This window comes from Coenobita brevimanus, chromosome 108, assembly GCF_032717465.1.
Source record: "Coenobita brevimanus isolate Jiangsu-jjx chromosome 108, ASM3271746v2, whole genome shotgun sequence".
Lineage (NCBI taxonomy): Eukaryota > Metazoa > Arthropoda > Malacostraca > Decapoda > Coenobitidae > Coenobita > Coenobita brevimanus.
The window spans coordinates 3,463,615-3,489,136 of record NC_137061.1 but is presented as its reverse complement, the minus strand read 5'-3'; the positions used below and the strand labels follow the sequence as shown (position 1 = coordinate 3,489,136).

The window sequence follows — 25,522 nt, the reverse complement described above, 5'->3', positions numbered from 1 at the left end:
CACTTCCTAACCCCTTCTCTGCACACACTTCCTAACCCCTTCACTCTGCACACACTTCCTAACCCCTTCACTCTGCACACACTTCCTAACCCCTTCACTACGAGAGGCCCTTCTTAAGTTGGGTAAAATTCTCAGGTTAAGAATAATATTAAAAAGAAAGGTATTGTACTTAATAAATCCATCTGTGTTTCCTACTGGTTGAGCTTCAGGGGCACGACTTTATTTATTTATTTATTTTTTATTATTATTATTATTATTATTTTTTTTTAGGGGGGTGTACAGTGGAAAGCAATAATTGGTACCCCTCCCTGGCCAACAGACAAAGCAGCTGTAGGGCCAGGGAACGGGCCAATCACACTGAGGTGGATCATACGCTAAGAGAGTGCTAGTTGGGTGAGGTGATGGGGAAGACCGTGGGAAGTGACAGATATGAATTTTCGGATCGTGAATATTTCGTCTATACACCCCCCCAAAAAAAAAAAAAAAAATAATAATAATAAATAAATAAATACACGCGTCTCAGAACATTCTGAAATATGGACGAAACATTTTGATATACGGGGCACTCTTAATGTAAATGCTGATATTAGCCTTATTACCTCCGTCAACGAAGCTGGACGGAGATAGTGCATTCACCCGTGTCTGTTTGTGTGCGTGATAACAGTGAAATCTGGTGGATAGGTGTGTAGATGATTAAGGAAGAGATTATTAGATTTTGAAGTCGATACAGATCCAGATACAGGAATAAATAATACCTTCATTCGGGTCGGTGGTGGTGTGCGCTGGCTGATAGTGTGTGACAGGGCAGACTAAGACTGGATAAGTAATTGCCACAGTGATATAAAAACGTTCGTCTGGTGGGAAAGATGAATTGCAGCGGTAAATAATAAATGCTGGAGCTGTCTAGGATGGGCCAACTGGCTTACTGCAGTTATCCATCATTAAAATATGTTCTTATTGATGTTAGCTGAGGTTTGCGCTCATTCAATGCCTACTGGTTATATTAAGTACTCTGAATTACACAAAATACCATGATACAGGATTCCAATGCCTGCTGGTTATATTAAGTACTCTGAATTACACAAAACACCATGTTACAGGATTCCATAGAGCTTGGGGTATGGTATAGAGCCTAGGGTACTAAACTGGATCCAACTGTGTCTGAAAATGTGGTATAGAGCCTGGGGTACTAAATTTTATCCATCTGTCTGAAAATTACATCATATTCCAATCCATTGAACCCCAGGACCATGATATATTTTCTTGCTGGGTGTCCTTGCCTGGCCGGTTTGTTCTGGCTAAAGCGTTCATGCTAAGGCCTTTTTATTTATTTATTTTTACCTAAGTTCTGATCAGCTAGTCAGGTCAGGTGCAGGTAAGGGGATGGGTCTGTTATGATGTGGCAGGGGTAAACCAGTTCTGCTGTCGGGCCCTGCTGCGGATGTCACTGATTGCATTGCGCAGTTGACCCTTGTGCGGTGTGGTGCGGTGAGGATCTGTCCGTTCTCCCCTTTGGGGCTAAGATGCGAATGAATGTGTTTGAATGGATGAGTAACTGGGGAGTGTGTCGTCCTGTCTCGGCTACCTCCCTTTCCTTGGGGGAAGCAGCCTAGGTATATAGATAGATAGATCAGTTCGCCCTGTATTAATCGTTTTTTTTTTTTTTTTTCACGCACAAGATAAATCTAATAGGGCAAGCGTCTCGTCCTCAGCACATTTTCTATTTACTGTATATATAAATTCCTTTCACCGTCACTAGTCTCAGCCCAAATTTGTCATTAGTGTTCAAAGTTTAGTTCTTTCACATTAACTTGGGCCAGATTGTTTTTCATGTTCTTTCTGAGCTTATTTCACGTAGCTCAGTGGCAGGAAAAGACAATGCTACGGCTATAAATCCGTTCCCTAGCACCTCTGCGTCACTAGCATCATAATTCACCGCTAATCTGTTGTTATACCTCAATATTCAAGATGGAGAAATGTCAGTTTTAGTCCAAATTTGAGTGAAAAAAATGTAGTGAGGGGGAGATGTCAGGTTAGGCCAGATTCTAGGAAAAAATGTATAGTGAGACAGTGGTGTCAGTTTTAGGCCAAATTAAAGTAAACAGGGTAGAGTGAGGGAGTGATGTCAGTTTAGGCCAGATTATAGTGAAGAGAGGATAGTGTGTGTGTGTGTGTGTGTGTGTGTGTGTGTGTGTGTGTGTGTGTGTGTGTGTGTGTGTGTGTGTGTGTGTGTGTCAGTTTTAAATCAGAGTGAAAAAAGAGTATACAGAGGGACTACAAAAGGCAATGCTGTCCACATTTGTATCACCAGTACCCAGAACCAGTGTATATAATTTCAGAGAATGACACCCTCACTGGCAGGCTGGGAAGGCGTCAAGGTAAATTAATTATGAGTCTGACGGTGATTTATGAGAGGGGATGCGTTACGACTGACATTAAATAACAATAAATAACAACAATAAATGACAACAATAAACGACACATCAAAGCGGTGACAGATGTAGAGGAATAATGGATTTGACACTGACCTACCTTTTTTTTTTTTTTAATGTATTTTTGGATATATTTTTGTGTTGCTACCTGACGTATATGTTTATTTTAAAACCCGATTTTTTCATTTTACCACCTGAATTTGTTTTGCTTCCTGACGCTGTTTATTATTATTATTATTTTTTTTTTTTTTTGGCTAGCTGATTTTTTATTTTTTTTTTTTTACCACCTGATATTTTTTATTTTGCAACCTGACTTTTTTTTTGCTGTTTTGTTTTTTCATTCTTGCCACCTGACTTTTTTTTCTACCTGATGTAATTTTTTCCTGCTACCTGATTATTTCTTTGCTACCTGTCGTATTTTTTATTCTTGCTACCTGACTTTTTTTTTTTTTAATTCTTGCTACCTGAATTTATTTTAGTCTTGCTACCTGACATTTTTAACTCTTTCTACTTGACGTATTTCTTATTCTTGCTACCTGACATTTTTTTTATTCTTGCTACCTGACATTTTTTGTATTCTTGCTACCTGACATTTTAATTCTTCCATCCTGACTTTATTTTTTATTCTTGCTACCTGACATATTCTTCCCATCTGACTTTATTTATAATTCTTGCTACCTGACATTTTTTTTTTTTATTCTTGCTACCTGACTTTTTTTTTTTTCTTGCTACCTGAGTTTTTTTTTTTTATTCTTGCTACCTGACTTTTTTTTGTTTTTTTATTCTTGCTACCTGACATTTTTGCCACCTGACATTTTTCTTCTTGCTACCTGACGTATTTTTAATAGTGCTACCTGCTGCCTGACATTTTTATCCTCGCTGCCTCCAGACGATTGTAGCTATATGTGAAGGAACTCGTGAAGGCTATGGCTTGTATTCTCGTCGGTTATAGAAAATCCTTTTAACCTTTTCCTTAGCGATTTATTTTACTTACCCCACCTGGCCACTCTTTTGTATACTGTTTATATATTTTTACTTCCAAAGTAGATTACGCGCATAACACAAAGTGATTATTAAACTAGCTATATGCAGAAATAAATCGCTAAGGAAGAGGTGTTAGGGGCTTCCCTAACGCACATTTTTCTCTGTGCATTGTCTGTTTTCCTTCTTTTGTCGTGCATGACTGAAATATTGCTTTTCCATGGACATAGGCGTTCCCTAAATACGATACGTACATCAGGCAAGCGGCTGTCTTAGAAAAATAGTTTGATAGATAGAAAAGACAGTCTTCACCTGTAATAACTTTAATATGCATGTTTAACTTGGCCCAGATTTTCGTCCTTTTGCAGCTTGTTTCATATACCCTAGCTCACTGGCAGAAAAAAGCAATGCTGCAGCTCTATATGATTTCCTTAACACATTTTCGTGATTTGTACCATAGCCCAGTGTTAATTTGTTGTAACAGCTCAGCATTTAAGGTGGAGAGATGGTAATTTTAGGCCAAGTTCCACCACCCCACATCTCGGAGTATCTTAGTAGTTACAGTTCTCCTCGCTTCGAAACAGAGTCGGAATTATAATACTCTGTATGTAAGAAAACATTGCTTATAGCCCTGAAATAATAACACAAAACTGTATGCAGTGAATTAAGTCTTTCAGCATTTGACTAAAAAAAAAAAAAAAGATAGTTATACAGTTTTCTAGAATCATCGTCCGCATCTTGCAAATAACGAATTCACATTTGTTATTCAAACACCACCACGAATGAAGTCACGATATTCACTACATGTGTATCTCATTCATCTATAGGAACGCTTAAAAAATAGGACTAGAAGCAGTAATCCTAGACTTAATGTACTAGAGACTATTTTCTATATCCCACAAGCTGTATTTAACCTAGAGACAAAATCTGAATGGCATTTGCCTGGCTGACTGTACGTGAGAGGGGGAGTTTATGTTTGTCGCCTTCTAACTCCTACACCGTGGGAGAAGACATAGAAGAGATGCAAATTCCTCCTTTGTTCATAGCTCATAAGAAATCCCACACGTTTTATCGATGGAATATTGAATTAGGACGATGGTTGAAGATGCAAAATTTTATGCAGTTACAGCCGCGTTTATTTTGACCTCTTCTTGGCCATAGTTGCCACAATGAACAGTATTCTTTTCAAAACCCCATTTTCTCGGACGATGAATAGCTAAACACTATCCTTGAGAGAGAGAGAGAGAGAGAGAGAGATACCAGCAGCATGGAGGACAGGCGCTGGTAATGGTGGCACTATCTGTTACTTATCCATTCTGTGGGCCATTAATCAGACTCTGACCCACCGTCGCCTATCACGCCCTTGCATTATCCATAACACTGCCGCCTCCATTATCATGCCTCACCACGCACTGTAAGGCATGTATTCTCGTCGGTTGCGGAGACTCCGTAACACATTTCCCTAAGCGATTTGTTTTGTTTATTAGGGAACTTCCCCTGAACCGTATTCTTGTCGGTGAAGGAAGCTTCCTAACACCTTTTTCTAAGCAGTTTATTTATTACACCGTACTGTCCTCTTCGGTGCTACATAAATCCTTCCAGTATCACCATACACTGCATAAATAACGTACAAAAGGATAAGAAGCCGCCATAGCCAAAAATAAATCGCTAAGGAAGGGATTTTAGGGAACTTCCATAACCATATTCTTGTCGGTGTAGGAAGCTCCCTGACACCTTTTCCTAAGCGATTTATTATTATTATTATGCCGTACTGTCCTCTTCTGTTACATAAATCCTTTCAGTATCACCATACACTGCATAAATAACGTACAAAAAGATATTAAGCCGCCATTGCCAAAAATAAATCGCTAAGGAAGGTATGTTAAGAGAACCTCCTTAACCATATTCTTGTCGGTGTAGGAAGCTCCCTAACACCATTTTCTAAGCGATTTATTTTGTTTATTATACCGTACTGTCCTCTTCTGTTACATAAATCCTTCCAGTACCACCATACACTGCATAAATAACGTACAAAAGGATATTAACCAGCCATATCCAAATATAAATCGCTAAGGATGAGGTGCTACGGAGCTTCCTTTCTCGACGAGACTACCACGTTAAGGTTAACACGGTACTGAGTCCACACCAGTTTTTTTTTTTTTTTTTTTTTCCTAAACTTGCTGGAGATATTCGTTATTATTTTATTTTTATATTTATATTTTTTTGCCGGATCCTATAGCTCGGTGGCAGAATAAGGCAATGTTACGGCTCTGCATTCCCTCCAAAACACTTCTTCGTGACTAGCATCATATTCCAGCGATGGCCTATTACAGGTTAATGGTAAAATAAGACTACTACGGCTCTACATTCTCTCCAAAACACTTCTTCGTGACTAGCATCATATTCTGTCGATGTCTTATTACAGATTAATGGTAAAATAAAACTACTACGGCTCTACATTCTCTCCAAAACACTTCTTCGTGACTAGCATCATATTCTGGTGATGTTACAGATTAATGGTAAAAACAGACAATTCTACGGCCCACATTCTCTCCAAAGCACTTCTTCGTGACTAGCACCGTATTCTAGTGATGTTACAGATTAATGGTAACATACAGACAATACTGCGGCTCTGCATTCTCTCCATATCACTTCTTCGTGACTAGCGCCATTAATTCTCTCTCGTTACACCTTAATCCACGAACCCACAACGGCATCATATATTTTGAAGTGTTGGGCTCGTGATACACCTCAGCATTCAGGATGGAGGGATGCCAGTTTTTCCAGGCCAAGTTAAAGTGAAGAGAGTATAGTGAGTTTTTTTTTTTTTTTTTTTTTAGAGAGAGAGAGAGAGAGAGAGAGAGAGTTTTTCAGGTCGTGAAACTGGAGAGTATAGTGAGTTTTTTTTTTTTTTTTTTTTTTTTAGAGATTACAGTTGTTTTAGGCCAAGTTAGATTGAAGAGAGTATAGTGAGTTTTTTTTTTTTTCTTTTTTTTAAAGAGATACCGTACACCAATTTTTCCAGGCTAAGTGAAAGGGAAGAGAGTATAGTGAGTTTTTTTTATAGTTTTTTTTTAGGCCAAGTTAAATTGAAGAGGGTAATATAGTGAGTTTATTTTATACCCCCTTTTTTTTTTTTTTTGGCCAAGTTAAAGTGAACAGAGTATAGTGAGGTGTTTTTCTGACTGCTGCAGGATTAACTTCAGCACCGAACACGGGAGCTCAGCACAGGAGAACATACCTGGCTGAGTTAAGCTGTGTCTTGAAGAAAAACTGTACACGCTACCTCCCTTCCTACCTTATTAGTGTAAGTAACAGTTCATTGACACACACACACACACACACACACACACACACACACACACACACACACACACACACACACACACAAAATATACCAGAGAGAGAGAGAGATAAAACACGGAGAGTACAAAAAGGGGGGATTAGGAAATTAAAGAAGTATTACAACATGATATCGTAGACGACATGGAGGGAAAAGAAAAAAAAGGGGAGAAAATGAAAATATGAGAGGAGAAAGGGGGATAGAAGAAGAAAAAGCAAGATGGGAGGGAATCATCCTGCTAGTACCATACTGTGCATAAGTAATGAACAAAACGATATTAGCCAGCCATAGCCAAAAATAAATCGGTATAGAAGAGGTGTTAGGGAGGCTCCTTACCCGCGCAGAATATGGACCGTAACCCACTAGACCACCGGGCGCCTGATTGTGGTAGTTTAGTAAAAAAGAAAAAAAATCAGAGTTTGCAGAATGGTATTTGTATGATGATCGCTTCTACAAATTACAAAAGAGGAGAGAAAGAAGGAGGGAAATATAAAAAGGAAGAGATAGGAGAGAAAGGGAAAGAAGTGCTAAGGCAAGAAGCAGAAGAGGTTGAGAAAGATGATAAAAAGAAGAGGAGAAAAGGGGAAAAAGAAGAGAGAATGGAGAAATGAAGGAGAGAGGAAGGGTGAAGATGAAAGAGTCAAGGAGAGATGGGGAAGAAAAAATGGAGAGAAAAAAAGGGAAAAGAATGGAGGGGAGAAAAGAGGAAGAAAAACTGGAGAGAAAAGAGGAAGAAAAAAGGGAGGAGAGAAAAGAGGAAGAGAAAATGGAGGAGAAAAGAAGAGGAAGAGAAAATGGAGAGAAAAGAAGAGGAAGAGAAAATGGAGAGAAAAAAGGAGGAAGAGAAAATGGAGAGAAAAGAAGAGGAAGAGAAAATGGAGAGAAAAGAAGAGGAAGAGAAAATGGAGAGAAAAGAAGAGGAAGAGAAAATGGAGAGAAAAGAAGAGGAAGAGAAAATGGAGAGAAAAGAAGAGGAAGAAAAAATGGAGGAGAAAAAAGAAGAGGAAGAAAGAGTGGAGAAGGGGAAAAGGAAAGGAAGAAAAAATGGAGGAGAGAAAAGAGGAAGAAAAAGTGGAGGAGGGAAAAGATGAGGAAAGGAAGTAAAAAAGAGAGAAGAGAGAATAAAAGAGGGAGGGAAAAGAGGACAATGTAATTAAAAGGAAAGAAATATCACAAGACAGTGTTGTATAAGAGTCATTATTTGTAGAGGAAAGACATGAATGCCGATCTTATGGTACTTCTCTTTCATTGCCCCCTCGTAAACTCTCTCTCTCTCTCTCTCTCTCTCTCTCTCTCTCTCTCTCTCTCTCTCTCTCTCAGAAGGATAATTACCTTCACTAAGGAGGTTATGTTTTACCCCGCGTTGGTTTGTTTGTCTGTCTGTCTGTTAGCAAGATTACTCATAAAGTTATGAATGGATTTTAATGAAATTTCGTGGAAGGGTGGACCATTGGCCAAGAAAGAAAGGATTAAATTTAAGGCCGGATGTGGATCCGGAGTATCCCGCACATTATCTCCAAAAGTTTTCAATGTCTTTCAGTGAAATATTGTGGAAAGGTGAGCCATGAACCATGAATGAATTGATTAAATTTTGAGGCGGATCCGGATGCAGATCCTGTATCTGTGGATCCGGATCCGGATCCTTTTTATTGGCAATGGCACTGGCGGAGGTATAAGCTGTCTGAGCGCTTTTTAGTTCTGACTGTTCCTGTTTGAGAAGACTTAAAGGTTAACTGTAATATCTTAGAGACATCTTGAATAAAGTGCAAAAATATTCCTCGTTACTAAATTGAATAAGTCAAGCATGAAGTGCAAAAATGTGTGTGTGTGTGTGTGTGTGTGTGTGTGTGTGTGAGAGAGAGAGAGAGAGAGAGAGAGAGAGAGAGAGAATGAAAAAGGAACAGCCCCTACTCACATTAATACAAGTGATGACAAAGTGCACGCCCGTCAAATCACTCCTTCTGTCGTACTTGGGCTTGGCACTTAAGGTCAGTCTGCCGTCCGTGATCACCTTTGCTTCCTCCGGCCCCACGAACGACACCATCAGCCTGTCCTCTCGCGTCCCTCCGTTGTCCGTGGGGTTCCGTTTGTCCTTCCGTTGCCAGGTCGCGAACGGGTACGATCTGACTGGGACACCGGGACCTGAAATGAGGTCGTAGGGAGAGTTGTTTTAGGTCACGTTGCTTATTACTTAAATCTAGTAAATACACACACACACACACACACACACACACACACACACACACACACACACACACACACACACACACACACACACACACACCACCCAAAACATCCACTCTGGCTTCGCGAGCGCCAGTGTAATAGACCTGTTTTTTTTATCTTTTTCAAGTTGCACTACCAGTTATATAAAAAAAAATGAGATATATGGTTTGCAGTACATTCTTGGCTTTTAGGGCTGCATTGTACGTTGCACTTCTTCCGTAGCGATTTATCTTGACTTTTTATACCTCAGTGTTATCGTAATTATTTTATTAGTATCGACTTAGTTTGTATCTTTGACGTACAGGAGGCTACCGAGGTGTAATTTGTAGAGTGTATTGTCAAGGAAGAGATACGCCTTGGGTTCTTTTTCCCCTCGGTTAAGGAAGCTCCCTAGCACCTTTTCCTTAGCGATTTATTTCCCTTACTACACGTTAATGTTCACTTTTTGGTCATTTACTTCGGTCTAACATTGACAATTTTCATATCGAACATGCAAGAAAATAATATCATGCCATGTTCAGGGATAAGTCGGTAAGGAAGAGGTGTTAGGGAGCTTCCTTTAGGTCTGCTATGCTAACGGGTATACTATTCCTACAATATATTATAGAGAATTTGCCCGTTATACTTCCATTTCTAACCATACTCTTCTGTCAGTTCCTTCCAGTTTTAAAGGCCTCGTTTTGTTATGAAAAAAGATATATTTGTAGCATATCCCTCTGTTATGATGTAAACTTTTAATTTGGCCATTTTTTATATATTTTTTTTACTTTTTTTTGCCTCACAATTGACTTTTTCTAACTTTGGGGGTTAAATATAGTTTTCGTTAACTTTTCTACTACGGTCTGCTCAGCTGAATAATGTGATCTGGTAACTACTTCGATTCCTCTCTCTCTCTCTCTCTCTCTCTCTCTCCATCCAGATGATTTTATTCAGCTTTGAAGATAATTTTTTGAAGAAGTGAGGTAAAAAAAAAATTTTAACCCTTTCATACCGAGGCCGCGGCTTTTATTTTATTCGTACAACTGACACACAAATTTATTTGGTTCATAGGAGTCCCCAGGTAATTTTTTTTTTTTTTTTAGCCAAATAAATCGCCTGGAAGTGGAAAATACGTGACTTAATTGAGGGGAACGAAAATCAGGTGTGTGGATACCTTACCTGGCGACCAGATCTCGTACAGGTAAAACTTGTCGCCTCCCATCCACTCCACTTCCTGCACCTGTGTTGGGGAGGGAGAAGGTGGATTATTAACTCACGCATTGAACAGGGAGAGACTGGACGCAAAGGAGAGTCAGAGAGGGAGAGATTGGACATGAGTGAGAGGCAGAAGGCAAGATAACTCAGCAAATGGACAGGAAGAGATTGCCGTGTGGGAGAGGCAGGATATTAACTCAGCAGACGGACAGGGAGAGATTGGACGTAAGGGAGTGGCAGAAGACAAGATAACTCAGCAAATGGACAGGAAGAGATGGCCGTGTGGGGGAGGCAGGATATTAATTCAGCGGACAGATGGGGAGAGATTGGACGTAAGGGAGAGGCAGAAGGCAGGATATTAACTCAGCAGGCAGACAGGGAGAGATTGGACCTGAGGGAGAGGCTGAAGGCAGGATATTAACTCAGCAAACAGATAGGGAGAGATTGGACCTGTGTAGGGGGAATGTGAAGGCAGGATATCAACTCAGCATACAGATAGGGAGAGGTAATAGATTAATAAAAAGCACGAAATTGGATGAGCCAGTGGGAATATTTAGTGTGCAGACTGACTTGCGAATCTTCCCAGTTTCGTCTAAAGAAAATGTACAACTGGCGAAATACATTGAAAACCCCATCCCTACTAGTGCGTGTCTCAAATGGTTCGATTTTTCCGCTATGTATTCGTCAAGTGAAATGGCGGGGCGACATGGAGGCGATTTGTTTGTGGCCACCCCTTACGGGTTTAAGGCGTCTGGTAATAGATAGATAGATAGATATTCGTCAAACTTGGGGAATATACTGGTCTCTATATCAGGTGTATATGATTGAAATAATGGCTGTGTTGGTATGCGGGAAGACATGTGATATAGTGGACTGTCCTGCGTGTTACAACTGCTCGATGCTACGTGTACATGTGTGCGTGTTGGTCTGCTGTGTACGTGTCATTGGCTGTGTACGTGTGGATATGAGAGTACGTACTTATAGGGGCAAAAGTAGACCTAGAATTCCACTGCGTCTACTTCACACTTAGGCCGTGTCCGCCACTTTATTTCATTTCCTTTATATTTCCATATTTATTTTCTTATTTTCACTTGATTCTTTGCTAAAACTAGACGATTTTTCTTCAGCATAGGAAAGATCTCAACCAGTGAAGGGGTTAGTTAAGTCGTATTCTCGTGGGGTAAGGAGGCTTCCTAACACCTCTTCCTTAGCGATTTATTTTCCAAACTATCTGTTAATACCTGTTTTTCTTCTTATATCTTTTTAATATCGACGTAGATTGCATGGATAACACACAAGAGTATAGTAACGGGGCAAAACAAAGGGGAGAGAGAGAGAGAGAGAGAGAGAGGTGGTAATAAGCTTCCTGACCGCTCAAGAATCCCTCCCAGTATCTATCTGTCTATCTATCTATCTATAGCCCGACTCCCTAATCCCGCAATGGGTGGCCGCAGACAAAACGCCTGTAAGTCGCTCAGTCACCCACCATTTGACCTTTCTAATTTAAAAAGCTACTCCTAATTTCAGTACAGCCGCCTGTAATGACCAAAAGAAAATAAAAATAAATCGAAAATATAAAGTACATCATGAAATATAAAGTAGGTCATGGAATATAAAGTAGGTCATGGAAATATAAAGTAGGTCATGGAATATAAAGTAGGTCATGGAAATATAAAGTAGGTCATGGAATATAAAGTAGGTCATGGAATATAAAGTAGGTCAAGGAAATATAAAGTAGGTCATGGAATATAAAGTAGGTCATGGAAATATAAAGTAGGTCAAGGAAGTATAAAGTAGGTCAAGGAAATATGAAGTAGGTCATGGAAATATAAAGTAGGTCATGAAATATTAAGTAGGTCATGGAAATATAAAGTAGGTCATGGAAATATAAAGTAGGTCATGGAAATATAAAGTAGGTCAAGGAAATATAAAGTAGGTCTTGGAAATATAAAGTAGGTCATGGAAATATAAAGTAGGTCATGGAAATATAAGTAGGTCAAGGAAGTATAAAGTAGGTCAAGGAAATATAAAGTAGGTCAAGGAAATATAAAGTAGGTCTTGGAAATATAAAGTAGGTCATGGAAATATAAAGTAGGTCATGGAAATATAAAGTAGGTCAAGGAAATATAAAGTAGGTCAAGGAAATATAAAGTAGGTCTTGGAAATATAAAGTAGGTCTTGGAAATATAAAGTAGGTCATGGAAATATAAAGTAGGTCATGGAAATATAAAGTAGGTCATGGAAATATAAAGTAGGTCATGGAAATATAAAGTAGGTCATGGAAATATAAAGTAGGTCAAGGAAATATAAAGTAGGTAGGTCATGGAAATATAAAGTAGGTCAAGGAAATATAAAGTAGGTAGGTCATGGAAATATAAAGTAGGTCATGGAAATATAAAGTAGGTCAAGGAAATATAAAGTAGGTAGGTCATGGAAATATAAAGTAGGTCATGGAAATATAAAGTAGGTCATGGAAATATAAAGTAGGTCAAGGAAATATAAAGTAGGTAGGTCATGGAAATATAAAGTAGGTCATGGAAATATAAAGTAGGTCAAGGAAATATAAAGTAGGTAGGTCATGGAAATATAAAGTAGGTCATGGAAATATAAAGTAGGTCATGGAAATATAAAGTAGGTCTTGGAAATATAAAGTAGGTCATGGAAATATAAAGTAGGTCATGGAAATATAAAGTAGGTCAAGGAAATATAAAATAGGTCAAGGAAATATAAAGTAGGTAGGTCATGGAAATATAAAGTAGGTCATGGAAATATAAAATAGGTCAAGGAATTATAAAGTAGGTAGGTCATGGAAATATAAAGTAGGTCATGGAAGTATAAAGTAGGTCATGGAAATATAAAGTAGGTAGGTCATGGAAATATAAAGTAGGTCATGGAAATATAAGTACCAAAGAATATAAAACAGGTCATTGGAGTGAATGGGGTTATAATTAATGTGAAAAATTGGGTTAAAAATACCGATAAATGACAAAATAACCTGAAATAAAAATAAATTAATAAATAGAAAGAAAACCTGGACCTGTTGTGAGTGAGCCAGGAAAAGGGAAGATTCAAGCCCCTGAGAAATAGATAAAGTTGATAAAGCTTCTTATTAGCGACATAAGAGCAAACCCAAACGTTCTACTTTTTGTGTGTATATTGTAGCGCTCCGTGTGTGTGTGTGTGTGTGTGTGTGTGTGTGTGTGTGTGTGTGTGTGTGTGTGTGTGTGTGTCCTGCAGTCCCTCAAACCCCTTCAGCTAGGGATTTTTTTTTTCACCTAATTTTACTCTTGCTATCTCCAGACGATTTTATTCAGCTTAACAGAGACTTGTCCGACTCGAGGGGTAAAAGACGCCCACCATTATATTATTATTATTATTACTACTATTATCATTATCATCACTAATTATTATTATACTATTATTATTAACATTATATTAGTAGTAGTATTTGTATTAGTATGATTATTATTAATACTACTACTGTTATATTATTTATTATTATTATTGTTTATTATTATTATTAATATTATTATTATTATTATTATTATTACTACTACTACTACTACTACTACTACTGTACTATTATTATTAGTATTACTATTATTATTATTATTATTATTATTAATAGTAGTAGTAGTAGTAGTATTGTTATTGTTATTATTATTATTATCGTAGTACGAGAACTCATTCATAAATTCAAAAAAATCGTTTAGTGATAGCAAAAATGAATGTGACGTCATCGCAGTGAAGAGGTTGAATTAAATCTTATTCATTATTACAACAGAGCTCTTCACCCATTCAGCCCGAGGACTTTATTCTTGTATTCTCGCCAACACCAGACGCTTTTCCTCAGCTCAGGGGTGATATTTTTCTAGTTGGAGGGGTTAGATATAGACAAGAATTCTCGTCTGTGAAGGAAGCTCCCCAACACCTTTTCCTAAGCGATTTATTTTTATTATTACTCCTTCCAATCCTCTTCTGTCATTTAAATCAGTCAAGTACCACCTTACTCTGCATAAATAATATACAAAGTGATATTAACCAGCCGTATCCACAAAATAAATAGCTAAGGAAAAGGTGCTAGGGAGCTTTCTTAACCAGAGAGAATACAAGACATAGTCAGTTAAGGGAGCTCCCTAACACCTTTTTCTAAGTGATTTATTCTGCATTCTACACCTTAACGTTCTATTCTGTGTTATATAAATCCTTCAAACAGTGCCATACTCTGCATAAATAACGTACAAAAAGATATTGACCAGCGATATCCAAAAATAAATCGCTAAGGAAGGGGTGTTAGGGAGTCTCCTTTCCCAACGAGAATATGGAACCTTATTAGTTCATGTTCTACTTGATTTCCCTCTTTATAGTGCTTCTCTCTCTCTCTCTCTCTCTCTCTCTCTCTCTCTCTCTCTCTCTCTCTACCTGTGAGTCAATGGGGATGGTCAGTAGGGGTCTTTCTTTCAGCAGAGTCACAAGCCCTTCCTCAGCCACCAGCCACATATCTCGCCTCAGTTCACCCCCTCTGTTGGCCTGGAGAGAGAGAAAACGATACACTGAAAGAGGAGTGGTTAGAAAAGGCGTCTGCTATCCTAAAAGACGTGGTTTCGATGCCACGTTAGGGTAGGGAACATTTGGACTGATTGGATTTCGTTAGACATTACTTATTCACAAGACCCACCAACGTGTGATAATAGTAATAATAATAATAATAATAATAATAATAATAACAACGGTAATAATAATAATAATGACTAACAATAATACCATCAAACCAGACCTGAAAGAGAAGACGTTTGGTACTGGAGCCGAAGTGGTGACATGTGCAGGTGTACTGCGCATACATACTCGTACATACATACATGCATACTTTCCCTGGTAAGATGGCAAGGGGTTGTGGGTTGCGGAGTAGGACGAGAAGTACACACATAAATACACATACATATATACATACACACATACACACACACATATATACTAACCGTGGTGAAGATATTGCAAAGGGTTTGTGGATTGCAGAGTAGGAGGAGTACATACATAATACACATACATACATACATACATACGGACAGACAGACACAGACAGACATGTACACATACATACACACATGTATACTAACCATGGTAAAGATATTGCCCAGGGTTTGCGAGTTGCAGAGGAGGAGGATGACCCCCTGCTCCAGCGCGGTGACCTTTGGGTGTGTGGGGTCAGGGAAGGTCATGCACCGGCCCAGATGCCAGGTCAATCCAGGGTGACGCGCCAGCCATCGCACCAGTATTAAATCTGTAATATACCAGGTGTGTAATATACCAGGTGTGTAATATACCTGGTGTGTAATATACCTGGTGTGTAATATACCAGGTGTGCAATATACCAGGTGTGCAATATACCAGGTGTGTAATATACCAGGTGTGTAATATACCTGGTGTGTAATATACCTGGTGTGTACTATACCTGGTGTGTAATATACAAGGTCTGTAATATACCAAGTGTGTAATATACCTGGTGTGTAATATACCAGGTGTGTAATATACCTGGTGTGTAATATACCTGGTGTGTAATATACCTGGTGTATAATATACCAGGTGTGTAAGATATCAGGTGTGTAATATACCTGGTGTGTAATATACCAGGTGTGTAATATACAGGTGTGTAATATACCAGGTGTATAATATACCTGGTGTGTAATATACCTGGTGTGTAATAAATCTAGTGTGAAATGTACCAGGTGTGTAATACCAGATGTCTAATATACCAGGTGACCAAATGACCAGCATTCTAGCAATCACACACACACACACACACACTCATTCCTGTAAAGATACAATTAGGTAAGAACAATTAGGTAAGAACAATTAGGTAGGTAGGTAAGAACACACACACACACACACACACACACACACACACACACACACACACACACACACACACACACACACACACACATCCCCAAACCTACCTGTGGCCGGATCGTCGGTGTAGATGAGGAGGAACCTGAGGGTGAAAGAGGTGGCAATGTCCACTGCCAATTGACATAAGTTTTCGTAATATTTCTGCCTTTCCTCTGGTCTTACTGCCCTACGTCTCCTCCTCGCTTTCCTTCTCCGCCTCCTGATTCCTTCCTTCCCTCTCGCCTTCGCTCCATTCGTGTTGTTGAGAGAAAATCCGTGTATATATTTCAGGTCCCATTTTGCGTGAGTTCGTGTGTGGATATTCGTGATAGGGGTGCGTTTGACTGAGGTTGGTGGCACGATTTCGGTTTCCCACGCGTACCGAAAGCTCCAGGTTGGATTCGATTTGGTGGCTGTGTTTCGTAGTGGTGTGGTGTGGGAAGGGTGTAGTGTGAAGGTGTGGTGGTGGTGTGGTTGATGTGACAGTGTGGTGATGTCGGAATGTGGTGCCGAGTGTGGCGTACTGTGGTGAAGATGCTGTAGTTGTGTGGAAGTGTGATGGTGTGATGTTGCGGTGCGGTAGAATGGTGTGGTATGGTGATGTTGATGTGGCAGTGTGGTGGTGTGGGGCTGTGGTGTAGCGGGGCGATGGAGTGGCGTGGTATGATAAGGCTGGTTAGGATTTGTGGTGGTGTGAGGATGTGGTGTTGCGGGGTGGTAGAGTGGCGTGTTATGGCGAGGCTGGTGTGGCGCTGTGGTGGTGTGGGGGTATGATGGTGTGGGCCAGGGGGACACATAGTTAGGCACTGAATCACCCACACACTGCAGCTTCCACAACAAGGCCAGTGGCAGAACGAATCTCAGATAGGGAGGCATTAGTATCATTCCTGCAGTTTTTATTCCCCGTTAGCTTGAGTATACAAAGAAAACGAATAATAATCAGATCTAGAGAGGCACAATAGTATACTTAAGAAACAATGCAGTATAAAAGCCAGTCTACTTGCAAAACACGATTTTAATTTAGGTATACATCTTTGAGTATGTTTTCATTTGCATTTATTTTCCTTGTGGAGCGGTGGGAGAGAGACGGACACATAAATTGAGCCACTTCGTTTTCTGTTTTCTAAAATGTTGCCATAATTTCAAAGTGAAATCTAAACGTATTGGTAGTGAAGTGTTTTAAGAGTACGGAGGGGGTGCATTGATTTTTCTTGCATTTTTCAGAATAACTTCAAGAATCGGTAAAAATCGGTTCGGATACTTCATGTTATGGACTGTTCGGTATTTAACTTCATGCATACACTACAGAGTAGCATTAAGAACTCTGTCACTCTCTAGTCATGTCACTTTTTCGTCACTGTTGCGGTTGTGTTGAATCTGCAGGTGTTCCGCCGTATTCTGGTTTCCTTAGTCTGTTCTGGGGCATCTTTATCGGGGTAGATCTGAAAAGGAAATGACAAATATTAGCCAACATTTATTATTATTATTATTATTATTATTATTATTAGTAGTAGTAGTAGTATACGGAAAGGATGACGAGGGGTTAGACGAACAGCAATTTATTTTACGCAGTGTCCAATGGTTTGACGAATGAAAATGTCCGTCGTCCTATTCTTCACTTTTGTCACACATTTACCATTCCTCAGTCATTGCACCTTAATATTTCATTTCTTCCACTTTTTCCAGTCGGCCTCCATCCATCAATACTATAAATCATCTCTTTCAAGAATCGTCACTGTACGCTCATTTACACAAACTTTCAGACCTTCCTTCCCACAAACCTTCATAAAACTCTGAACCAATCCACAGAGCAAAGTTCATTACCAGCAATTAACACATCATTTAGCATATAATACATTTAAAGACGATCCATTGCGACAAGTGGAAATGTTGGGCGGGAGAGAGACACAGGGTAGATCTTGAATTCTTTGTCTTCTTTAACGTTTAGGGCAACACAGAGCCAGTCTTCAGTGATGGGTTATGTGTAGCCAGGAAAGATAGAAAAAATAAAGAATCCAAGCCTTAACCTGTGTCTCTCCCACCCAACATTCCCACATTCAGGTATTGCATTTCTCACTACCATTAGCGTCAGTCCCATTTCTAGAACTCTTGCTTTCACTTGTCTCTTAACCCTGGCCATATACTGTACATTATATATATATTAAAAAAGGACATCACACATAGGGTTGCAAAGGGTGAGAAAGTTTCCGGGAAAATGGAAACTTTCCAGGGAATCTTTCCGGGAATTTTCAGGGCCCGGGAATTTTGGGAATTTTCAGGAATAATCACATTTTTCACAAAATTTTCTGTGTATTAATAAGTAAAGCAATTTAGGGTAATATATATATTAATTAGATACAGTCTTCAACTTTTTCCTCTAAGCAAAAACTCATTTCTTAAACTTCCAAGTAAAACAAGGTGGGGAGGCAAAGTCCTGATGTTGAACAGTCTAACTGAAGGGAAAGAGGCCTTGCAGGAGCTGGTCATCATGGAAAGTCTCAGTGTCGATAAGGACATACGCAAGTTGAATTTAGACAACGAAGTTTTCTGGGTGCGTGTAAGTAGCTCACTGGCCATTCTAGAGCCTATTGCCTCTACTATCCAGGAAACAGAAGAAGATGATGCAGTGCTCTCAGATGTACCACGTCTCTTTGCTGGATTGAAGCAGAAAATAACTGCAGCTCTTCCTTCATCACCTTTACTCCAATCAGAAGAGGCATCTGTGACAACATATATTGAGAACCGAATGCAGTTTTTCATAAAGCCAATACATGCAGCAGCAAACATCCTTGATCCTGTGCACCAAGGACAAGACATTGATGAAGAACAAGTTGGCAGTGCATATTCTGTCATATCATCTATGGCCATTCATATGAATCTTGACGTTGGTGAGGTGATGGGAAGCCTGGCAAAATTTTGTGCCAAAGATGGTATTTGGAAATCAGATGGTGTCTGGAAGTCAGCTGTGCATGTTTCAAAAGCAACTTGGTGGAAAGGGCTCTGCAGCTCGGAACCAGTATCATCAATAGCAAGTATTCTCTCACAGATACCGCCGACATCCGCTTCATCAGAGAGAAACTGGTCTATGTATGGAAATACACACACCAAACTGCGAAACAGACTTACCAATGATCGAGTGGAAAAGTTGGTGGCCATTCGTGCTAATCTCAAACTGTTTGAAGATGACATGGACGAGAAAAATTTAACCATCTGCACCAGTGAAATGGATTCAGACAGTGAAGTGATGGAAGATTCAGTGTCATCTGATTCAGAGGAAACCGAAGTTACCGAACAACAAAGTGAGAAATAAATGTAGTGAAAAATTGAGACAATCTGCTCTATTGTTTTAACTTGCATGGCATAGCCAGTGATAATTAATGATAAGTTTTGCTTTCTTATTCTGCTTACATATTACTGTAAGGTACCAATTTTGAGTACAATTTTAGTTTACAAACAAGGTTTTCAGCTTACATACTAAATAACGCCACACATTTTGAGATAAGGTTATCTAAAGCTTAGGAAGTTATATTTGGATTGAAATAAACATTTTTCTTTACACATGACTTTTAATTCTCCTCAGGAATAAGGGGCCATCTCTTTTCTTTTATAATTAAGGCGTTCAAAACCTTCTGAAAGTTCCCGAAAATTCCTGAATATTCCCAACATTTCCAATAAATTCCCAAAATTCCCCTGGAAAGTTTCCGAGTTCAAAATTCCCGGGAATTTTACAACCCTAATCACACATCCCTGTCATACACCAACACAGATACTGAACCACTCAAATATCGTCTTTTCTTACGCAGGTTTCGGTACCGTCAGGAACTTTTACGGTATTTAGCGGTTCTCCTTCCACACCATACACACGTAATACCGTTCATAATTCCTCTCTGTTTACTTTGTCATGTCTTTTCCAGATTTATGTGCCAAAAAAAATCCTCGTCCTTCTCATGAGCTTTTCCCGTCTGTCTTTCTTCCTGCAAATGTTTTATCCACATATCCCCTATCTCTACTGACACCAACTTTTTTATCACTGTACAGATTGTACACCTGCCTTCTATCACTCATCTTCCATACACCTTACCCACAACACACAGCAGACTTATTTCATGATAATATTCGTCCTCCGGTCACTTTTTACGTTTATACAGAGGTACAACGCAACCTTCATCACGCCACAAGTACAGTACCACTTATCTAGATTTTTTGAAGTTCTTCCTACAAACAGTGCACCGCGCCCTCTCCATTACATTTATCTTTTTTCATTAGCCTCATCCTCACCAGCAGCCTTCCCATTCTTCAAAGGTTTCACAACATTTCTTCAAAGAGTGACACATATTCAAGCACCATATTCCTTTCTCATGCATCATCCAGCCTAATCCTGCTTACCAGTGCTGTTCTCTCGTCCTTCCCATTCATTAATATTTTTCCTCTTCAACCTGTTCCTTACTTCGTTTTCATTTATTGACATCTTCCTTTTTCATCCTTTACATTTTTCACATTTTATTCACATTAATTTTAACATTTTCGCACCTTTTCATTTTCAGAAAAATGTACAGGCGAAGACACAAATATCTTAACTTTGACGAACCGATAGCGGAAAAGTCGAACCAACTGAGACAGGCATTATTTGAGACAAGGTTTTCGTTATGTTTCGTCAGTTGTAAATTTTCTTTAGACAGAAATAAGAAGATACTTGTTTCTCTGAGTGTACGTTCATTTCCCTGACATATTCTTCATATTATTAACCTCTTTCTCTTATTTGATGTCGTTGCCCATTTCTTACTGTCAGTACAATCCCTCGACTTTTGACTACATCGCATTCCTGCATCCACTCCATGTACTCTCTCTCTCTCTCTCTCTCTCTCTCTCTCTCTCTCTCTCGTGTCACGTTTTTGAGTCACTTAAATTTCAACACCTTGTCCTTTCACACCTTTCTTCATTTTATCTCATCTTTTTCTTCTCTCCATCGCACCCTAATATACTGACCGATTCAATAAATTATTCCCCCTCCGTTCTGTTTAGCATTCCTCTTGATGTCTCCCAGCATAATACCAATACTCCAGTCCTGTATGGGAACCTTAGCATGTATTCAATATGGACGGTGGGTGTTAGCGCCGAAGTGGTGACATATGGACGTGAAGCACGTAGGAGGACTGCTTATACCCAGAGTCGGACGCATTAAAAAAAGAAAAATAAAGATCTGTATTCACTTTTGTGTTACATAAATCATTCCAGTATTTCCATACTCTGCATTAATAACGTACAAAAGGATGTTAACCACCCATATCCAAAAATAAATCGCTAAGGAAGAGGTGTTAGGGAGCTTCCTTAACCGATGAGAATACGAACCAAGGTATCAAGGACTCGTATTCTTGTCGGGTAAGGAAGCTCCTTGACACCTCTTCCTTAGCGATTTATTTTTTGCTATGGCTGGTTAACACCCTTTTGTACGTTATTTATCCAGAGTATGGCGATGTTTCAAGGATTATGCAACACAGAATATGACAGTAAGGTGTGATAAGGAAAATAAATCGCTTAGGAAAAGGTGTTAGAGAGCTTCCTTAACTACGAGAATACTGGCCAAGGTCACACTGAACTACATACGTTAAAAACCAGACTCATATTACTGTCCACAGGAGTAGGAACCCGAGGCTAGTCTGTCTTGGTTCATTACATTTCAGAGTTGGTCACCTGCCTATTCCCTTTCCTGGCATTACACCATCGATAGCTCTTAGTTCACATATTAGGGTCGAAGCTTGACTGAATTACCTCTCACTTGTTTATCTAGATCTACCAGTTACTCCTCTTGCCTTCTAAGTCACTGCTTTTTGTTTCCACTACACTTGCTAATAGTATTTGTCCTTTAAACATCGATCGCACTTATCTGTCGTATCCCACAGCTGAATTTTATGGTTTTGTAAAGTACCCTGCAGTTTCAATCATCCCTTTGCCCTTTATTGTTGCTCGTCTCAGTGTACCCGCCACTCTGACACCTCTCAGCCATATTCCACTGCTGAGTTCTATGATTTTATAAAGTAACCTACAATTTCAATCTTCTCTTTGCTCTTGATTGTTGCTCGTCTCAGTGTACCCGCCACTCTGCATCTTCGCAACACCTACTTATTTTGGTCGTTTTCCGTGGTTGCTGCTCTGAATGCCGCCACGTATCCATTTCCTTACCATATAGTCACACATCATGAATCGTTGCTAGGCTTCTTCAGGTGCCAATATTGTTGTGCTTTTACCTGCATTTACCTGAAGATTTATAGCACTCTTATTTAGTATGATATTAGGGTCAGATGACAAGAGTTAACATTACAGTATATAGGTAGGTAGGTAGGGAGGTAGGTAGGTAGGTAGAGAGAGAGAGTTGTTCCAGCAAGGGCAGGTGACTATTAGAGTAAGCATGGAACTTGTAAGAGACTTTGGGATTATCTTTACAAGGACTGGTTTGGTTGGATGGAGTATTAGCCACTGTATAATGGCGTCTCATTTAGATTTCTATGTTTACAGCTATATAATTATATAGCACATGAATTACCGCCTCTGTCTTTGTGGCTGATATCTCACGCATGGCCCTTACCTCGCCATGCCTTTCAAAGTATTTCATCGGTCTTGAATGATATCGTAGCCAGCGAGGTCTTCACTTGATAATTATGCCCTCGCGAATCCTTCACAATGCTTTTTTTTTTTTTTTTTACTTGATAACTCTGGGCATAGGCTTCGCAGCCTGCTTTCAAGGCCCAGTGGTCCTCCTACTTACCATACACCTCTACATGTTACCACTTCGGCGCTAACACCCACCGTCCATATTGAATTCATGCTAGGGCTGTCTCATACAGGACTGGTGTATTGATATTAGCGGGGGTATTTTTACGTGTCGGCGGGTCTTCTGGTACATCAGTAAAGTCTGATATTTATGAAATTCAAATCCTTAAACAGTCCCCTGCCCCAGCGGGATTTGAACCTGGGTCCGTTAGGAGTGCAGGCCAACTCTCTACCGATTGAGCCACCGCCACTTCTACTATGCGTAGTTTTTACAGGGGAGATTTATGCATGTGTTGTGTGGTGAGTTGCAATGATTATTAGGATATGTGTTGGGAGCTGCAAGTGTAGGTGCAAGGCGCTGTGTGTACACGTGTAGGTAGGGGTTAAATTGATGTCTTCCGCTAGTAGAGATTTTATGGTTGTCAGGTGTCGTAACTCTGCATTTGGAATGGAAGTTGCTTGCTGAACTGATGGCATTTACGCTCCCAGTTGTTAAGAGTTAAACTGAGGGCTGCTTTGTGTGTGTGTGTGTGTGTGTGTTTGTGTGAGTGCGTATGTTTATGTATGTGTGTGTGCCCTTCATTTTGGCGCGCACACACACACACACACACACACACACACACACACACACACACACACACACACACACACACACACACACACACACACACACACACACACACACACACACACACACACAGTCTTGATGAGTGCGTGACAGTACGACGCTCCGTTAGTGAGTCTTGTACCCTAAGTGGTCCAACATTATCTGAAATCGTAAATAATAACAAGTAATGTGAAGGGTGAAAGGTAGGGGGGTTGAGGGGGGAGATTGGTGGAGAGAAATGAAGGTTGGCAAAGAGGGAGTGTGGAAGAAAAATTGATGGAGGAATGAGTGGATGATTGAGGTGGAAGGATAAGGTGGAGTAAGGAAGATTAATAGAGGAATAAGTGGATGATTGAGGTGGAGAGATACGGTGGAGTAAGGAAAATTGATGGAGGAATGAGTGGATGATTGTAGTGGAGAATTTAAGTGGTGTGGAGTAGGTGTGGTGAAGGGTAAATGTAGGGATTATGAGGTGGTTTGGTGGAAATATTGGAAGGATAGAAAATAGCGCGTGTGGAAGAAGAACTGATGGACAAATAAGAAGTGGATGATTAAGGTGGATAGATATTGTGGCGTGATGTAGGAATGATGAAGAAGTGGTTTGGTGCAGAGAATGAAAGTTTTAATGTGTGTGTGTGTGTGTGTGTGTGTGTGTGTGTGTGTGTGTGTGTGTGTGTGTGTGAGAAAGGGTAGAAGGGGTGTTGATGGTTTGGTCACGTGAAAAGAATGGGTATCGATGGGGTGGTTAAAATGTGTGTGTGTGTGTGTGTGTGTGTGTGTGTGTGTGTGTGTGTGTGTGTGTGTGTGAAAGGGTAGAAGGGGTGATCTTAGAAGGTTTGGTCACGTGGAAAGAATGGATATCGATAGGGTGGTTAAAATGTGTGTGTGTGTGTGTGTGTGTGAAAGTAAAGGGAAGGCGTGGTAGACCAAGATAGATGGATATGGTACTGTACTGTACACGTGAATGGAAGTGAAATGGAAATATGGAAGTTGAGGAAGCTAAGAGATCAACATGGATGGATATAATACGGAGACACACACACAGGTTGAACCCATATCTAACTTGGTCTTTGGAATGATTGTATACTATAGGTTTATGTGAAGTGCATCTAAACAGCAACAACAGCAACTACTACTACTACTACTACTGCTAATAATAATAATAATAATAATAATAATAAGTTTGCTTGGGAGGTGTAGCCAGCACATCGAAGCCCAGTATGATGTGTAAATAACTGTATGCTTAATTTCACTAAACATTTTTTATGATAGCTAGTTTGCTTTTAGGTTTGTATTCTCGTCGGTTTATGGACGCTCCCTAACACCTCTTCCTTAGCTATTTATTTTTGGATTCGGCTAGTTAATAGAATTTTGCACGTTATTTGTGAAGAGTTTGGTGATATTAGAATGATTTAAGTTACACAGAAGAGGATAGTACGGTGTAATAAGTATAATAAATCGCTAAGGAAAAGGTGCTAGGGAGCTTCCTTAACCAGAGAGAATAAGAGCATTGGTATTTCTCTTTTTTTTCGTCTCTAGATCCTACCTCAACTCGTCTCTGTGGTGAAAATTAAGCTTAGAATGCTGATAATTCATTCCGAAGTTCGTCTATTGCAACTCATCACCATTTCCCCTCCAGCCGGTCAGAGTGGTGGACTCAGTCTGTTTTCCCCTTAGCCCCTACCCACCCAGCAGTGAAATTGGGGACCTGGATTTAACATTGGCAGTTTTGATTTGTTTTCTAGGGGAAGTACTGGACCCCCACATGATCGAGACAGCTCTAGTTTTTTCCCACCTAACGCCAGACGATTGTATACAGCGGTGAAATTGTAGAAGCCTGGCGTTGGTAATACTTGCACCATTAACCCCCTCATTCTCGGGACAGCTTTAGTATTAAGGTGCCACAAGAGCCAGGCAGTGATATTCAGCTGAGAGGGAGCCGTAGGAGTCTAGGGGTGTTGACGGGGCGCGTGTAGATGCTAGCGAATAATTTAAGTCATCGTCTATCATCATCATCATCGTCGATCTTCTTGTCCTCCTCCTCCTCCTCCTCCTGTTCCTCTTCCTTTTCCTCCTCTTCTT

General features: G+C 39.8%; 1 protein-coding gene across 1 annotated transcript in view; it reads right to left on the bottom strand.

Annotated features, from left to right (window-relative positions):
• LOC145416936 (uncharacterized) overlaps positions 1 to 16,862 on the bottom strand; it is a 54,343-nt gene extending 37,481 nt beyond the window's left edge. The window contains exons 1-5 of the mRNA XM_080285791.1: positions 16,679 to 16,862; positions 16,134 to 16,313; positions 15,294 to 15,457; positions 10,141 to 10,201; positions 8,672 to 8,898 (exon numbers count right to left, since the gene is read on the bottom strand). Coding sequence (XP_080141917.1) covers positions 8,672 to 8,898; positions 10,141 to 10,201; positions 15,294 to 15,457; positions 16,134 to 16,313; positions 16,679 to 16,862 — 816 coding nt within the window. The remainder of the gene's footprint in view (positions 1 to 8,671; positions 8,899 to 10,140; positions 10,202 to 15,293; positions 15,458 to 16,133; positions 16,314 to 16,678) is intronic.
• Positions 16,863 to 25,522: the final 8,660 nt, after the last annotated feature.